Source organism: Elgaria multicarinata, chromosome 18, assembly GCF_023053635.1.
Source record: "Elgaria multicarinata webbii isolate HBS135686 ecotype San Diego chromosome 18, rElgMul1.1.pri, whole genome shotgun sequence".
Classification (NCBI taxonomy): Eukaryota; Metazoa; Chordata; class Lepidosauria; order Squamata; family Anguidae; genus Elgaria; species Elgaria multicarinata.
The window spans coordinates 22,431,634-22,446,002 of record NC_086188.1 but is presented as its reverse complement, the minus strand read 5'-3'; the positions used below and the strand labels follow the sequence as shown (position 1 = coordinate 22,446,002).

Here is a 14,369-nt window from a genome sequence, read left to right as displayed (position 1 = left end):
CCCACAGTAGAGTAGGGCAGACCCCTGCATTGGCCAACTGGCCCTTTCGGCATGCCCGCATGCCCTGACCTGACAGGCGGCATCCCAACAGGGCTCGTTACCCTTCCTTGCCTGCCCCCTCCCCGTTCAACCTTAAGCGCGCTTCCGCAGCTGGGGGCCCTCCGAATGTGCTGGACTGCAACGCCTATCATCCCCCGACTGACGCGGCTGGGGACGCTGGGCGTTGTAGCCCAACACTTTTGGAGGGCGCCAGGTTGGCCTCGGCCTCCCCCTATTTTGGTTCCCTCCCTGAGGCCTGGAAGATCGCCCGGGCGCGGGCCGAGGCGGCTCAGCGCGGGCCAAGAGCCGTGACCGCCTCCCGGGGCTCCATGGGGGCGGGGCGGGAGGGCGTGAAGAGAGGGCCCCGCGGGCGGCCGGGCGAGCAGCCAGACTGAGGCGCGCTCTCTCTGCCCAGCGGCCCCGAGCGAGGGCCGCCCCTGCTTGCCCGCCTGCCTTCCCGGGCCCAAGCGCGGCGAGATGGCTGCCGGCGCCGGCCTCGACTGCCTGGAGCGGCACCTGCCCGCCGCCGAACTCGCAGAAGCCCAGCGGATCCTCTACGGGGAGGCCGTCAGGTGCGCCGCGGCTACAGATCCGCCCGCTTTCTGGAGTGTGGGGAGAGGAACGGGCGCCGGCCATGGGGCGGCCGCTTGCCGCCGCCGCCGCCTCCTCCTCGCCCTCCCTTCCACCGCGGGGCCTTCCGAAGCTGTCCGCCCGCGGGCGCAGGGGAGCGGGGCGGCCTCCCTGCTCTTACTCGCGTGTCACGGGGCTTCCGTGCGCCTCGCGCCGCCCGTGGCCACGCGGGCTGCGGGAGAGGGGAGTCGTAGTCTGGCGCAGGGAAACCCAAGCGCAGTGTGCGAGGGGAGCTGCGAGCGACGGCCCTGCCTGTCGGGTTTCACGGGGAGGGGGCGCGGCGGCGCACAGCCTTGGCCGGCTTCTTCGCGCCGCTCGACGCTGCCTGCCGACGGTTTAGTCAGGACTCGCCCTGCCCGTCGCGGGGGACGCGGCGCGCGCCGCACACGGAGGCCGCGTCGGGAGCGTTTTGGAAACGGCGCCGGGTGCGCGGGCGGCCCTGCGGAGCGGCCAGCGTTACCCGGCCGAGCCGCAGCGCGCCCACACCGGGCAGACGTGCGAATCCTACGCACGGGCTGAGGCCGGTGAACAACTCGGCGCAGCTCGTTTAGGGAAACATCCTGCTCGGAAATTGGTGCCATCTGACAATTTGGCAGCTGCCTCCTTTCCGATTCCCTGATTGGCTTAAGAGAGAAAAATGATTTGCCTTAAGTGCTCTCAGGGTGGCCCCTCTGAGGCCCGTATTATATTTTAACTCATCCTGGCTCGAGTGAAAATGGTTGGCACAGTTTTTTTCTTGCAGGATTTATGGGGGTTCAGGCAGCGCCACAAACTGTTCCGGCTGCCATGTAGCCACGGTGAAACGACTGGGACAGAAGCCCTGGAATAGTGCGCACAGTTCTGGTCAGGGCACCTCAGAAAGGATCTTGCGGAGTTGGGAAACGGGCAACTCAAATGATCCAGGGGCTGGAGCAGCCCTCCCTGCCTCCGGCGAGGAAGGTTACCACCGTTGCGATGGTTTAGCTTGGAGGGGAGGCCTGACAGAGCTGTGCGGAAGGATCCCTAGTGAGGAGAAAGTAGAGAGGGAGACATTTTTCATCCAGTGAGGTTGAAGGGTAAAAGGAAGCCCTTCACGCAGTGGTTCATCTATGGAATCACTACTTTGGGTGGCTTGAAAAGGGCGTGGAAACATTCATGGAGGAGGAGGAGGAGGAGGAGGCTGCCAAGGCCACCTACTCCTTCGCCGTCCCAGTAGCAATGACACTGAGGGAAAGTCTGCAATGCAAGCTAAATTGCAGTGCAGGGGGTGCTTCCCTCCTGCCCCCCCCCCCACGAAGAAGCAAGTGCATGGGGAGGGTTGTCCCTTCCCTCCTGCATGGCAAATAGATTTTCAAGAAGCCTAACTGCTGTGTGAGGGGGCAGAGTGGAGACAGCAGCCAGATGGGGAGGCCCCACGGGCTGCATGGAGTGTTTGTGTGTGCCAGGTGCTCCCCAGCTCTGATCCATCTCCTGCTTTGGATGTTATTCAGCCTGATGAAGAGCTTTGGCGGACTGGGAAGCTTGCTTACGCTGTGTGACATTTCGCTTATCTTCGCTGAGGTCTTGCTCAACTGTAGATTTCACCTCAGAATGACCTATTTTGCTTTTTAAAGGCTATCCTGATAAAGGCCACCCTGCCTTTTCAGAACTCAGTGCTGAGATCTTCTGAATGTAGAGGAGTGCAAAGGGTCGGCAAGCCTCAGTCCCTGCCGTCAGCCCCCTCCCCTCCCTCAGTGCAGACACTTGGCAGGCAGGCAGGCGTAGCTCCTGCAGAGCAAACAGGCCACAGGGATGACCTGGCTCTCTCCAGTGCTCACAGTGCTCTGTTGCAACAGCAATTCCAGAGGGTTGTTGAGCATTCCGCAAGCGGATTGCAAGTGAATTTGGCCTCCTGCAGTTTTGAAGTCAGTGTCTTAGCCCAGGAGTAGGCGGAAGGGAGTTTGGGTAGATATCGGGGTGGGTGTTGTAATAGATCCATGAAGATTTCTGACTCCTCAGTGTGCATTGGAAATTCAAAGAGCGAATTCAGTTGACGAATCTCCTCCGGCAGGCCATTCCACAGTCTGGGAGTAACAGAGCAAAATGTCCTCTGGGTAATAGTTATCAGCCTAGTTTTGGCTGACTGAAGTAAGTTCTTCTCAGAGGACCTGAGTGTGCGGGGCGGACTGTATGGGAGAAGGCGATCCCTCAGGTTACCTGGACCCAAACCTAGTAGGGCTTTAAAGGTAATGACCAACACTTTGTACTTTGCCTGGAAACTAATTGGCAGCCAGTGGAGTAATTTTAATGTTGGGGTAATATGGTCACCCCTAGATGTACCGGTGACTAACCAGGCTGCCATGTTTTGAACTAGTTGAAGTTTCCGGAGTAGGCACACAGGTAGCCCTATGTACATCGCATTGCAGAAGTCGAGCCTTGAAGTTACCAGCGCGTGCACTACCATCTTTAGGTCTTCCAAATCTAGGAAAGGGTGTGGCTGGTGTAACAGCCAAAGCTGATAGTAGGCACTCCTGGCTGTCGCATCTATCTGGGCTGTCATTTGGAGCGACGGCTCCAGGAGCACCCCCAAGCTGCAAACACAGTCTTTCAGGGGGAGTGTAGCCCCATCAAGAACTGGTTGATACACCTCCAAACCCAGGTTAGAGCCCTTGACAGCAAGCACCTCCATCTTGTCTGGATTCAGCTTCAGTTCGTTTTTCCTCATCCAGCCCATTACTGCCTCTAAGCATTCATTCAGAAGAGACACACTATCCTTAGCTGGCACTATTACCGAAGGCATAGAGAAATATATTTGGATGTCATCGGCATACTGATAGCACCCTGCCCCATGCCTCCGGATGTTCTCTCCCAGTGGTTTCATGTAGATGTTAAACAGTATTGGGGATAGGATGGCGCGTTGTGGTACGCCATACAACAGCTCCTTTTTTGAGGAGCAGCTATCTCCAAGCATCACCATCTGGAACCTACCCGAGAAGTAGGACCGGAACCACTGGAGCACAGTGTCCCCGATTCCCAAACCCCTCAGGCGATCCAGAAGGATACCATGGTCAATGGTATTGAAAGCCGCTGAGAGGTCCAAAAGCACCAGCATGGGCACACTCCCCCTGTCAATACTCAGGCGTGGATCATCCGCGAAGGTGACCATAGCTGTCTCAACTCCGTATCCTGCCCTGAAGCCGGCTTGAAATGGGTCTAGAAATTCTGTATCATCCAAGACTGCTTGGAATTGGAAGGCAACTGCCCTCTCAATCACCTTGCTCGAAAATGGAAGATTTGATACTGGTCTGTAATTATTAAGGTCCAGGGAGGGCGTTTTTAGAAGTGGCCATACCACCGCTTCTTTTAAACATGGTGAAAAACTCCCCTCCCTGAGAGATGCATTAATAATATATTGTAGTTGTAGTCCAGTGGTTCCCAAAGTGGGCGGTATTGCCCCCTTGGGGGGGGATTGTATAGACAGGCGCTAAGAGGCAAGGGGGTAGCAGGGGGGCGCTTGAGGTGGTCTTTTCCAAGAAGCGCCTCTCCGGAAGGTCTTAAAACCCAGTTACATTTTTATGGGAGAAGGTAGTTTGGTCCCAAGCCATATAGGGGAAGGATCCACACATGCATTGATACCGTTTAAGAAGCCCATCACATTAAGAATTTACAGAATAGTGGGTACTCTACCCTAGTTTTGTGAACCGCCCAGAGAGCTCCGGCTATTGGGCAGTATAAAAATGTAATAAATAAATAAAATAATAAATAAATAGTTACTAAATGTGATATCTAATATTCTTGCTAAATGACTATCAGACTTTGAAAAGATGATATCACTGGATCAAGTTCATCAATTATGTTTAATTGAATAAACTAAAAAAATGTAATTGGATTTTGAATAAATATTCAATTAATTGTTACTGTTTTGAATTTTATTGTTATTATCTTCCTTAGCGGGTCGTTGAAAACCGCTATTCTGAATAATGATTTTTATAGTGTAGGGAAGCGGGCACTGGGCATGAGTTTGTGGAATCAAGGGGGCGGTGACCTGAAAAAGTTTGGAAACCACTGCTGGAGTCTAACTGCAGCCAAGAAGGACAGAGATCAAGAGGACAAGTTGTCTTCCTTACCCGTCCAAGCAGCTTGTCCACATCCTCGGTACTGATCCAGTGCAATCCTACTTGCAGAGTTGCTGGACACTTCATTGTCAGTTTCTGTTATAATGATGGCATCTAAATTGGCTCTTATCCAAGAGATTTTATCTGTGAAATTATTTATTTTATTTATTACATTTATATCCCATTTTTTTCCTCCAAGGAACCCAAGGCAACGTACATAATCCTCCTCCTCTTCATGTTATTTGAGAGATTTTTATCTGTGAAATTATCATTAAATGCATCACAGCGAACTACCGAAGGCTCTAAAACCAGGTTCAGGGGGGAAGGTGTCTGAATTAGACCCCTCACCACCCTGAACAGTTCCGCTGGACACGAATTTGCAGACACAATGTGTACAGAGAAAAAGCTTTCTTTGCTGCACACATTGCCACCCCATAGGAATGAAGATGTTCTCTATGTCGTGTCTTGTCGGATATGAGTCAAGTTTTCCACCATCGGTGCTCCAGTTGTCATCCTTCCCGCTTCAACTCCCCGAGATCTTCTGTATACCAAGGTGCCCGATTGGAAGCAGGTCTTAGCCTCTGACCTGGTTGGAACAATCACCATAGTCCACCGCAGCTTATTAGCCACAGTGGGTTGTGGTGCCCAGAGGCACCACGTTGACAATCAAGTGCGAATCTGGCGAATGCAGGTTGTTGGGTGGTTGACAAGTCACCAGGAACCCATGGGTTGTTTTAGGGCTGCCAGTGGCTTGTCAACCACCCCAACAACATACCCTTGACAGGTTCTCACTTGACGAGAAGTTATGGTGCGTCCCTGCCATGTCCTGAATATTCAAAATGGCGGTGGCCACTGCAACAAGAATCCCCACAGGAAATTCACCCAATGGCAGCTTTTCGAACTGGGCGTCTGTTCCTCACTTGAAGGCTGGTCAAATATGCCTTGGACCCGGTCTTTGTGCAGCTCTACTGGGAGTAGAGTTTTGTGAGTTTTGTGTTGGAATTGCTGATCTACAGTAATGCAGAGGCAGATTTGCATTTGTATATTCAGGGGATGGCTTATGGGGGCAGGTAGTCACTGACTATTAGCCCCAACCTATTAGCCCCAATGGATCTTGGGGTTCTACTATTTATTTATTTATTTATTTATTACATTTTTATACTGCCCAATAGCCGGAGCTCTCTGGGTGGTTCACAAAAATTAAAACCATTCAAAGTATAAAACAACAGTATAAAACCATAATATAAAATACAATATAAAAGCTCAACCAGATAAAAACAGCAGCAATGCAAAATTACAAATTTAAAACACCATGTTAAAATGTATTTATAGATTGTTAAAATGTTGGGAGAATAAAAAGGTCTTCACCTGGCGTCTAAAAGCATATAATGTAGGTGCCAAGTGAACCTCCTTAGGGAGCTCATTCCACAGCTGGGGTGCCACAGCAGAGAAGGCCCTGCTCCTCCTGGTAGCCACCTGCCTCACTTCCTTTGGCAGGGGCTCACGGAGAAGGACCCCTGAGGATGACCTTAGGGTCCGGGCAGGTACATATGGGAGGAGGCGTTCCTTCAGATAACCTGGCCCCAAGCCGTTTAGGGCTTTAAATGTTAATACAAAGTTAACACTACGAATTAATACAAATGTTAATACAAATGTTAATACTAAAAAACAAAGATCTCACAAACCCAAAGTCTCCCCCTTATCTTCCTTCTCTCTCCCCCCACCCCAGATTTCTTGGTGCTCACTGTGCACTGACCTGGAAATGAATAGTCTGGTTATGCTGTATTGCCAATGGCCTGTTCGTTGATTGGTACATGATGGCAGGGAGATCAAGGGCTTCTCTAAGCAAGCGATTTATAGCATAGAATCATAGAATCATAGAATAGCAGAGTTGGAAGGGGCCTACAAGGCCATCGAGTCCAACCCCCTGCTCAATGCAGGAATCCACCCTAAAGCATCCCTGACAGATGCTTGTCCAGCTGCCTCTTGAAGGCCTCTAGTGTGGGAGAGCCCACAACCTCCCTAGGTAACTGATTCCACCGTCGCACTGCTCTAACAGTCAGGAAGTTTTTCCTGATGTCCAGCCGGAATCTGGCTTCCTTTAACTTGAGCCCATTATTCCGTGTCCTGCACTCTGGGAGGATCGAGAAGAGATCCTGGCCCTCCTCTGTGTGACAACCTTTTAAGTATTTGAAGAGTGCTATCATGTCTCCCCTCAATCTTCTCTTCTCCAGGCTAAACATGCCCAGTTCTTTCAGTCTCTCTTCATAGGGCTTTGTTTCTAGACCCCTGATCATCCTGGTTGCCCTCTTCTGAACACGCTCCAGCTTGTCTGCATCCTTCTTGAATTGTGGAGCCCAGAACTGGACACAATACTCTAGATGAGGCCTAACCAGGGCCGAATAGAGAGAAACCAGTACCTCACGTGATTTGGAAGCTATACTTCTATTAATGCAGCCCAAAATAGCATTGGCCTTTCTTGCAGCCATATCGCACTGTTGGCTCATATTCAGCTTGCGATCTACAACAATTCCAAGATCTTTCTCGTTTGTAGTATTGCTGAGCCAAGTGTCCCCCATCTTGTAACTGTGCCTTTGGTTTCTATTCCCTAAATGTAGAACTTGGCATTTATCCCTATTAAATTTCATTCTGTTGTTTTCAGCCCAGCACTCTATCCTATCAAGATCACTTTGAAGTTTGTTTCTGTCTTCCAGGGTATTAGCTATCCCACCCAATTTTGTGTCATCTGCAAATTTGATCAGCGTTCCCTGCACCTCCTTGTCCAAATAATTAATAAAAATGTTGAAGAGCACTGGGCCCAGGACTGAGCCCTGCGGCACCCCACTCGTTGCCTCTCCCCAGTTTGAGAAGGTTCCATTGATAAGTACTCTTTGAGTCCGATTCTGTAGCCAACTGTGAATCCACCTAATAGTTGTTCCATCTAGCCCACTTTTAGCTAGTTTGTTAATCAGAATGTCATGTGGTACTTTGTCAAAAGCTTTGCTGAAGTCAAGATATATGACGTCCACAGCATTCCCACAGTCCACAAGGGAGGTTACCCGATCAAAAAATGAGATCAAATTAGACTGACAGGACTTGTTCTTGACAAATCCATGTTGGCTTCTAGTAATCACTGCATTGATTTCAAGGTGTTTACCGATTGACTTCTTTGTAATCTGCTCCAGAATTTTCCCAGGGATGGATGTCAGACTGAGTGCTCTGTAGTTCCCAGGTTCCTCCTTTTTGCCCTTTTTGAAGATAGGGACAACGTTAGCCCTCCTCCAGTCGTCCGGCACCTCACCCGTCTTCCCTGATTTTGCAAAGATAATAGACAAAGGTTCTGAGAGTTCTTCTGCTAGCTCCTTCATTACTCTTGGATGCAGTTCATCGGGCCCTGGAGATTTAAACTCATTCAAGGAAATTAGGTGTTCTTTGACCATTTGTTTATCAATCTCAAACTGCAATCCTGCCCCCTCAACTTCTGCTTCACTTTTTCCAGGGGGGTCATAGACCCGCTTCTGGGAGAAGACCGAGGCAAAGTCGGAATTGAGCACTTCAGCCTTTTCTTTGTTGTCTGTTATCAATTTGCCATCCTCATTAAGCAGTTGAACCACCATTTATTTCCTCTGTCTTTTACTACTCACTTATCTGAAGAAAGCATCCCTCGCTAATCTCAGCTCATTCTGAGCTTTAGCCTTCCTGACGCCATTTCGGCACTTCTGTGCACCTGTCTGTACTCTTCTTTTGTAGCCCGGCCTTCCTTCCACTTCCTATATGTATCCCTTTTTGTTTTCAGGTCATCTCTAAGCTTTTTGTGGAGCCACATTGGTTTCCTCTGTTGTCTTCTATCTTTTCTCCTTGTTGGAATTGTTTGTAACTGTGCCTTTAAAATTTCCTTTTTTAAATACTCCCACCCATCCTGCACTCCTTTTCTCATTAGGCTCCCTTGCCATGGGACCTTACTTATTATGGTTCTGAATTTATTAAAATCAGCTTTCCTAAAATCCAGAGTATGTGTATGGCTACGCTCGACTTTTGTCTCCTTCATAATCAAGAATTCAAGTATGACGTGGTCACTTTCCCCCAGAGTTCCCGTAACTGCCACTTTATCCACTAAGTCATCCCTATTGGTCAATAACAAGTCAAGGATTGCCGATCCTCTAGTTCCTTCCTCCACTTTCTGTAGGAGAAAGTTATCACCCATACATGTCAGGAATTTTTTGGAAGGGCCGCTTTTGGCAGTAATGGTCTCCCAACAGATATCAGGGTAATTGAAGTCCCCCATCACTACTACATCACACTTCCTTGAAACACTGGCAATTTGTTTCTCAAAAGTTTCGTCCTCGTCTTCTCCTTGATTGGGTGGTCGGTAGTAGACTCCGATTATCATATTCCTTTTATTCCTAGCCCCATTTATTTTAATCCATACGCTTTCGACGGGGCTCCCAGTCTCATCCGCCTGTATTTCTGTGCAGGGATAGGTATTTTTAACATATAGTGCAACTCCACCTCCCTTTCTATTTCTTCTGTTCTTTTTGAACAAGTTATATCCTTCAATTGCTATATTCCAGTCATGGGAGTCATCCCACCAAGTTTCAGTTATACCTATCAAGTCGTATTTGCCTTCATGTAATAAGAGTTCAAGTTCATTCTGTTTGTTTCCCTTACTATTTTTCTTTCCCTTTCTAATCTTCTTCCAAGAACCGGGTGGATGGATGAGAAAACTACCTGGGCCCCAAAGTTCTTCAGTTTCCTTCCCAGAGCTTCAAAGTCTGAAATGATTTCTTCGTAGCTCTGCTTGGCGACATCATTTGTTCCCACATGGATGAGAAGAAAGGGGTATGTGTCCGTGGGCTTTATGAGCTTCGGTAACCCTTCAGTCACATCTCTAATCTGTGCTCCAGGGAGGCAGCACACCTGGCGAGTCCATGGGTCTTCACGACATACTTGGGTTTCAATCCCACGCAGCAGGGAGTCTCTCACAACGACTACTCTTCTCTTCTTCTTGGTTGACCTACCTTCTGCCTCTTGGTCACTGTTGCATGGTGTCTCCTGTACTTCTTCCTCTGCAAACTGTCCTTCAATCTCATTCTCCAGAAGCTGAAAGCGGTTGCTTAACTCTAATGGTTCCACCGGTGCAGAATGCCTTCTAGGTCTTCTGCTCCTAACTGTCACTCTTTTCCAGAGAGTTTCCTCCTCATTGGCTTTCCTCCCCTCAGCATACTCCACTTCTGCTTCAGCTGGCTGTTGTTCTTCAGTCTCATGTGCTTCTTGTTGCTGTTGCAGTTCCACCGTTCGGTCTAAGAACTCTTCGACTTCTCTTATTCCTTGGAGGGTGGACACTCGCCCCTCAAGTCCTCTCACTTTTTCTTCCAAAAGCGCCACCAGCTTGCACTTGTTGCAGGTATACGCCATGTTGAGCTCAGGAAGAAACACGAACATTGCACACCCTTTGCAGGTCACCTCCTCTAGGGACTCCTTTCCATCCATATTGTTGATTTCTGCTTTGGTTTTTTCCCTTTTTGATTATAGTGGAATTGCCTTTGCTTTGTTGTGTCCTCTCTGAAGGTACACAACTATATGAGGATGTCTTAAGGGAAAGTAAAATCTTATTTTTTATTATTATTATTATTTTTGGTGGTGGTTTTGTGGGTGTTTTTTCTCTTTGTTTTTCTTTGGTTTTCCCACCTCTTTTTTTATTTTATTTATTATTATTATTATTATTATTATTATTATTATTATTATTATTATTATTTGCCACTCACGGACACCTGTGGGTCGATTGCATGACGCCATCAACAGCCAGGACGTTTCCTCCGGTGTTCACCTGGTAATCCTGTGTTTTAAAAACACAGATAATTCAGTATCTAATTTATGATGGGATTTATTCCTCCACTAGATGGTGGTGTTTCATTGAAAAGAATAGGCTTCAGCAGTATTCCATTTTCAATTGAAGATTACATGGTCACTGTTTCTCGCTGCCATTGTGAACGCGGAAAGATCCAAGTCCTAGTAAGGGTGCGTTGTTTTTTTCTTAATGTAGAGACACACACACACACACACCGCAAGGCTAACTGTCTGTCTGTGTTCTTCCTTTTTCCAGGCCACTAGATCTGCCTTCTGCTGCTATATCAGCTGCTGCTGATAGGAAATTTGAACTACAGGGCTACAGATTTGAAGCTGAACCAGAACAGTTGAGGCAGCCACGTATTGTCCGAGTGGGACTGATCCAGAATAAGATTCCGCTTCCCACAGATGCACCCATTGCTGAACAGGTACAAGCCATGGGGCTTACAAGGAAAGTGGCTGTGTAGACTTGTGGCATGTTGCTGTGGCATGTTGTTGTTGTTGTTATAATAACAATATGCCATTAGTTTACAGTGCACTTTACATCATGAGTAAAAAGTTCAAGTAATCAGTTTATTGGCCTTCATCTAATCCATTATTGCACCAGCACACTCATTCAGAACAGCTACTGCTTCCCCTGGGTTTGATGAAAAGGAGAGATAGAGCTGGGTGTCATCTGCATTTGGGTGGTTTCTCAGTTCACTTCTCTGAATAACCTCCTACAGTAGTTTCATGTAGATGTGGAACCTTATAGTGTAACTGCCAAGGCACAGAGCAATAATCCTCCACGGGGCTCAGTGCTGGGCCCTGGGCTCTTCAACATTTTTATTAATGATTTGGACGAGGAAGTGCAGGGAATGCTTATCAGATGTGCAGACGACACACAATTGGGTGGGATAGCTAATACCCTGGAAGACAGAAGCAAATTTCAAAGTGATCTTGATAGGCTGGAGCACTGGGCTGAAAACAACAGAATGAAATTGAATAGGGATAAATGCCAAGTTCTACTCCTAGAAAAAGAAACCAAATGCATAGTTGCAAGATGGGGGATACTTGGCTCAGCAATACAAGCAAGAAGGATCTTGGAATTGTTGTAGATCACAAGATGAATATGAGCCAACAGTGTGATGTGGCTGCAAAAAAAGTAAATGCTATTTTGGGCTCCATTAAGAGAAATATAGCTTCCAAATTGCGTGAGGCACTGGTTCCCCTCTATTCAGCACTGGTTAGGCCTAATCTTGAGTATTGCACCCTTTTCTGGGCACCATACTTTAAGAAGGATGCAGACAAGCTGGAGCGTGTTCAGAGGAGGGCAACCAGGATGATCAGGGGTCTGGAAACAAAGCCCTATGAAGAGAGACTGAAAGAACTGGGCATGTTTAGCCTCGAGAAGAGAAGATTGGAGGGAGACATGATAGCAATCTTCAAATACTTAAAAGGTTGTCACACAGAGGAGGGCCAGGATCTCTTCTCGATCCTCCTAGAGTACAGGACACGGAATAACAGGCTCAAGTGACAGGAAGCCAGATTTCGGCTGGACATCAGGAAAAACTTCCTGACAGAGCAGGGATGTTGCAGGCTCTCCCACACTAGAGGCATTCAAAAGGCAGCTGGACAACCATTTGTCAGGTATGATTTAGGGTGGATTCCTGCATTGAGCAGGGGGTTGGACTTGATGGTAGGCCCCTTCCAGCTCTGGTATTCTCTGATTCTATGATACCATGGTCAATTATATCAAAAGGTGTGAAGAACTCTTGCATTCTGCAGGTAGTGCTTTTTCCATGCCATTTTTCTTTTGTGGCATCCAGGTTGTGTTTGATCTTGCTAGGCAAAATGAGAGTAAAAAAATTGCATTTAAATGGTATCCTGTGTGGACCTTTATAGCTGAGTTTTTTCTACCTAGGTAACTGCACTACACAAGCACATTGAAGAGATTGTGGAGGTGGCAACTATGTGCGGGGTAAATGTCATCTGTTTCCAAGAGGTCTGGAGTAAGTAGCATTTTCTTTGGCCTTCCGTGTTTGGGCTCTGCTGTCATCAAAGCTCATATTCCCAGGACAGCGGCAGCACGGCCTCCCCCAGCCTGACACCTCCAGCTCTCTTGGACTTTCCATCATCTCCCAGACCTCACCATGAAGACTGTGCCCAATTCTGGACAACACAGTTTTAAAAGATTTAGATAAATTGGAATGAGTTCAGAGAAGGGCAACAAAGATGATCAGGGGGCTACAAACTAAGTTCTATGAGGAAAGACCGAAGGAACTGGATGTGTTTAACCTTCAGAAGACCTGCTATGAGAATGTTTGTTTGTTTTTGTTGGCTGCTTTGAGCATTTCTCAAAATGGAATAGTTAAAATCTGAGGAAATAATTATAAACCATTTAGGGCACCAAGTGAGGTCGACAGCTGGTTGGCCACTGTGTGAACAGAGTGGGGGCTCTTCTGATGTTCTTAGTTTGTGAAAATGCATCCTGGGGAGGGCTACACGTTTGTAAGGAGTCAGCAGGGGAGGGGGAGGAAGAGGACATGGCAGAGGACGGGATTCTGGATGGTTCTGTAAGGCGCGTCCAGCTCACAAAGACCATTGTTCAACCCAAGCAGAACCGTCCCAGTGTGCAAATGGTCTGTGGCAAAGCAAAGCTGCTGTATTAATTTCATATGATGATGTTTGTTTTTCTAGCAATGCCTTTTGCTTTCTGTACGAGAGAGAGGCTGCCTTGGACTGAATTTGCCGAATCAGCAGAAGATGGCCCAACCACAAGATTTTGCCAGAAGGTAGAGAGCCCAATTCTTGCCCTTCTGCAAGAATTTCACAAACGGCCTCCTCGCTGCTAACACTTCCTAGGACTGCATCGAGACAGTGTGCAAGATAAAATATTTTGCACAATCAGGTTGCTTTGCATTCCTACCATCCCTTTCACCATGAAGGTGCTCTGAGCCATGTCTGCAGCCCGGGAGAGTGTGGACATCTTTTAGAGCAGGCACCAGCAGCTACACTTGCTGATGGGGCAGCTTGTGAAGGCAGTGAGGGTGAGGCGCTGAAGGGGCAGGGGACCTGGAAGCAAGCCCCACTGAACTCAGTGGCACCTGCTTCTGAAGAGACGTGCGCAGGATCGTGCTGTAAAGCAGCCCAACCCTACAAATGATTCGCACGCACACAAGTTCTGCCCTTGCACAGCTCCTGGTTGTTTCAAGGTTGCACACGCAGGAGAACGTCCCAGTGGATCGGGCCCCCTGCCAGTTAGTAATTTCACTGTGCCACACAGAGAACTCTTGGAAAGTCCAACTTCAGTTCTTTTGCCTTTCTGTAAATTACTCACTTCCTTCTTTTGGGAAAGGGGCATTTTACTCCGCAAAATGATTTGCTAGCAGAGTTTGTCATTTGATGACCCTGACGGGACCAGAGTTCCTTGGTTTATATCTCTTTCCATCCTGCAATTTTCAATGTAACATAGGTCAAATGTGGGGTGATTGTAAACATGAGGTTAATTGCATCATGGTGGATGTTGTGGTAAACACTCAGGCATATGGGAAAGTAAAATGACACAAGGGGAAGGAAGAGAAAATGTAATTGGATCAAAGAAGACATAACTTATCAGTACTGAAATGTAATACGAAAGACTCTCTCTCGGGACCAAGGGCAATATAACAACGTATTATATTGCCTTTTTTTCTTAAAGGAACAGGGATTTAAATTTTGAAAATAATGTAATTTACTTGATATATGGGAGCGGCAGTTCCTAAGTTACTAATGATGGAAGTGGACCTGTGGATGACTTGT

General features: G+C 47.9%; 1 protein-coding gene across 1 annotated transcript in view; it reads left to right on the top strand.

Annotated features, from left to right (window-relative positions):
- Positions 1–481: 481 nt before the first annotated feature.
- Positions 482–14,369, top strand: part of UPB1 (beta-ureidopropionase 1) — a 43,831-nt gene continuing 29,943 nt past the window's right edge. Inside the window, exons 1-4 of the mRNA XM_063144019.1 lie at positions 482–611; positions 10,846–11,017; positions 12,493–12,580; positions 13,269–13,363. Coding sequence (XP_063000089.1) covers positions 517–611; positions 10,846–11,017; positions 12,493–12,580; positions 13,269–13,363 — 450 coding nt within the window. The 5' untranslated portion in view covers positions 482–516. The remainder of the gene's footprint in view (positions 612–10,845; positions 11,018–12,492; positions 12,581–13,268; positions 13,364–14,369) is intronic.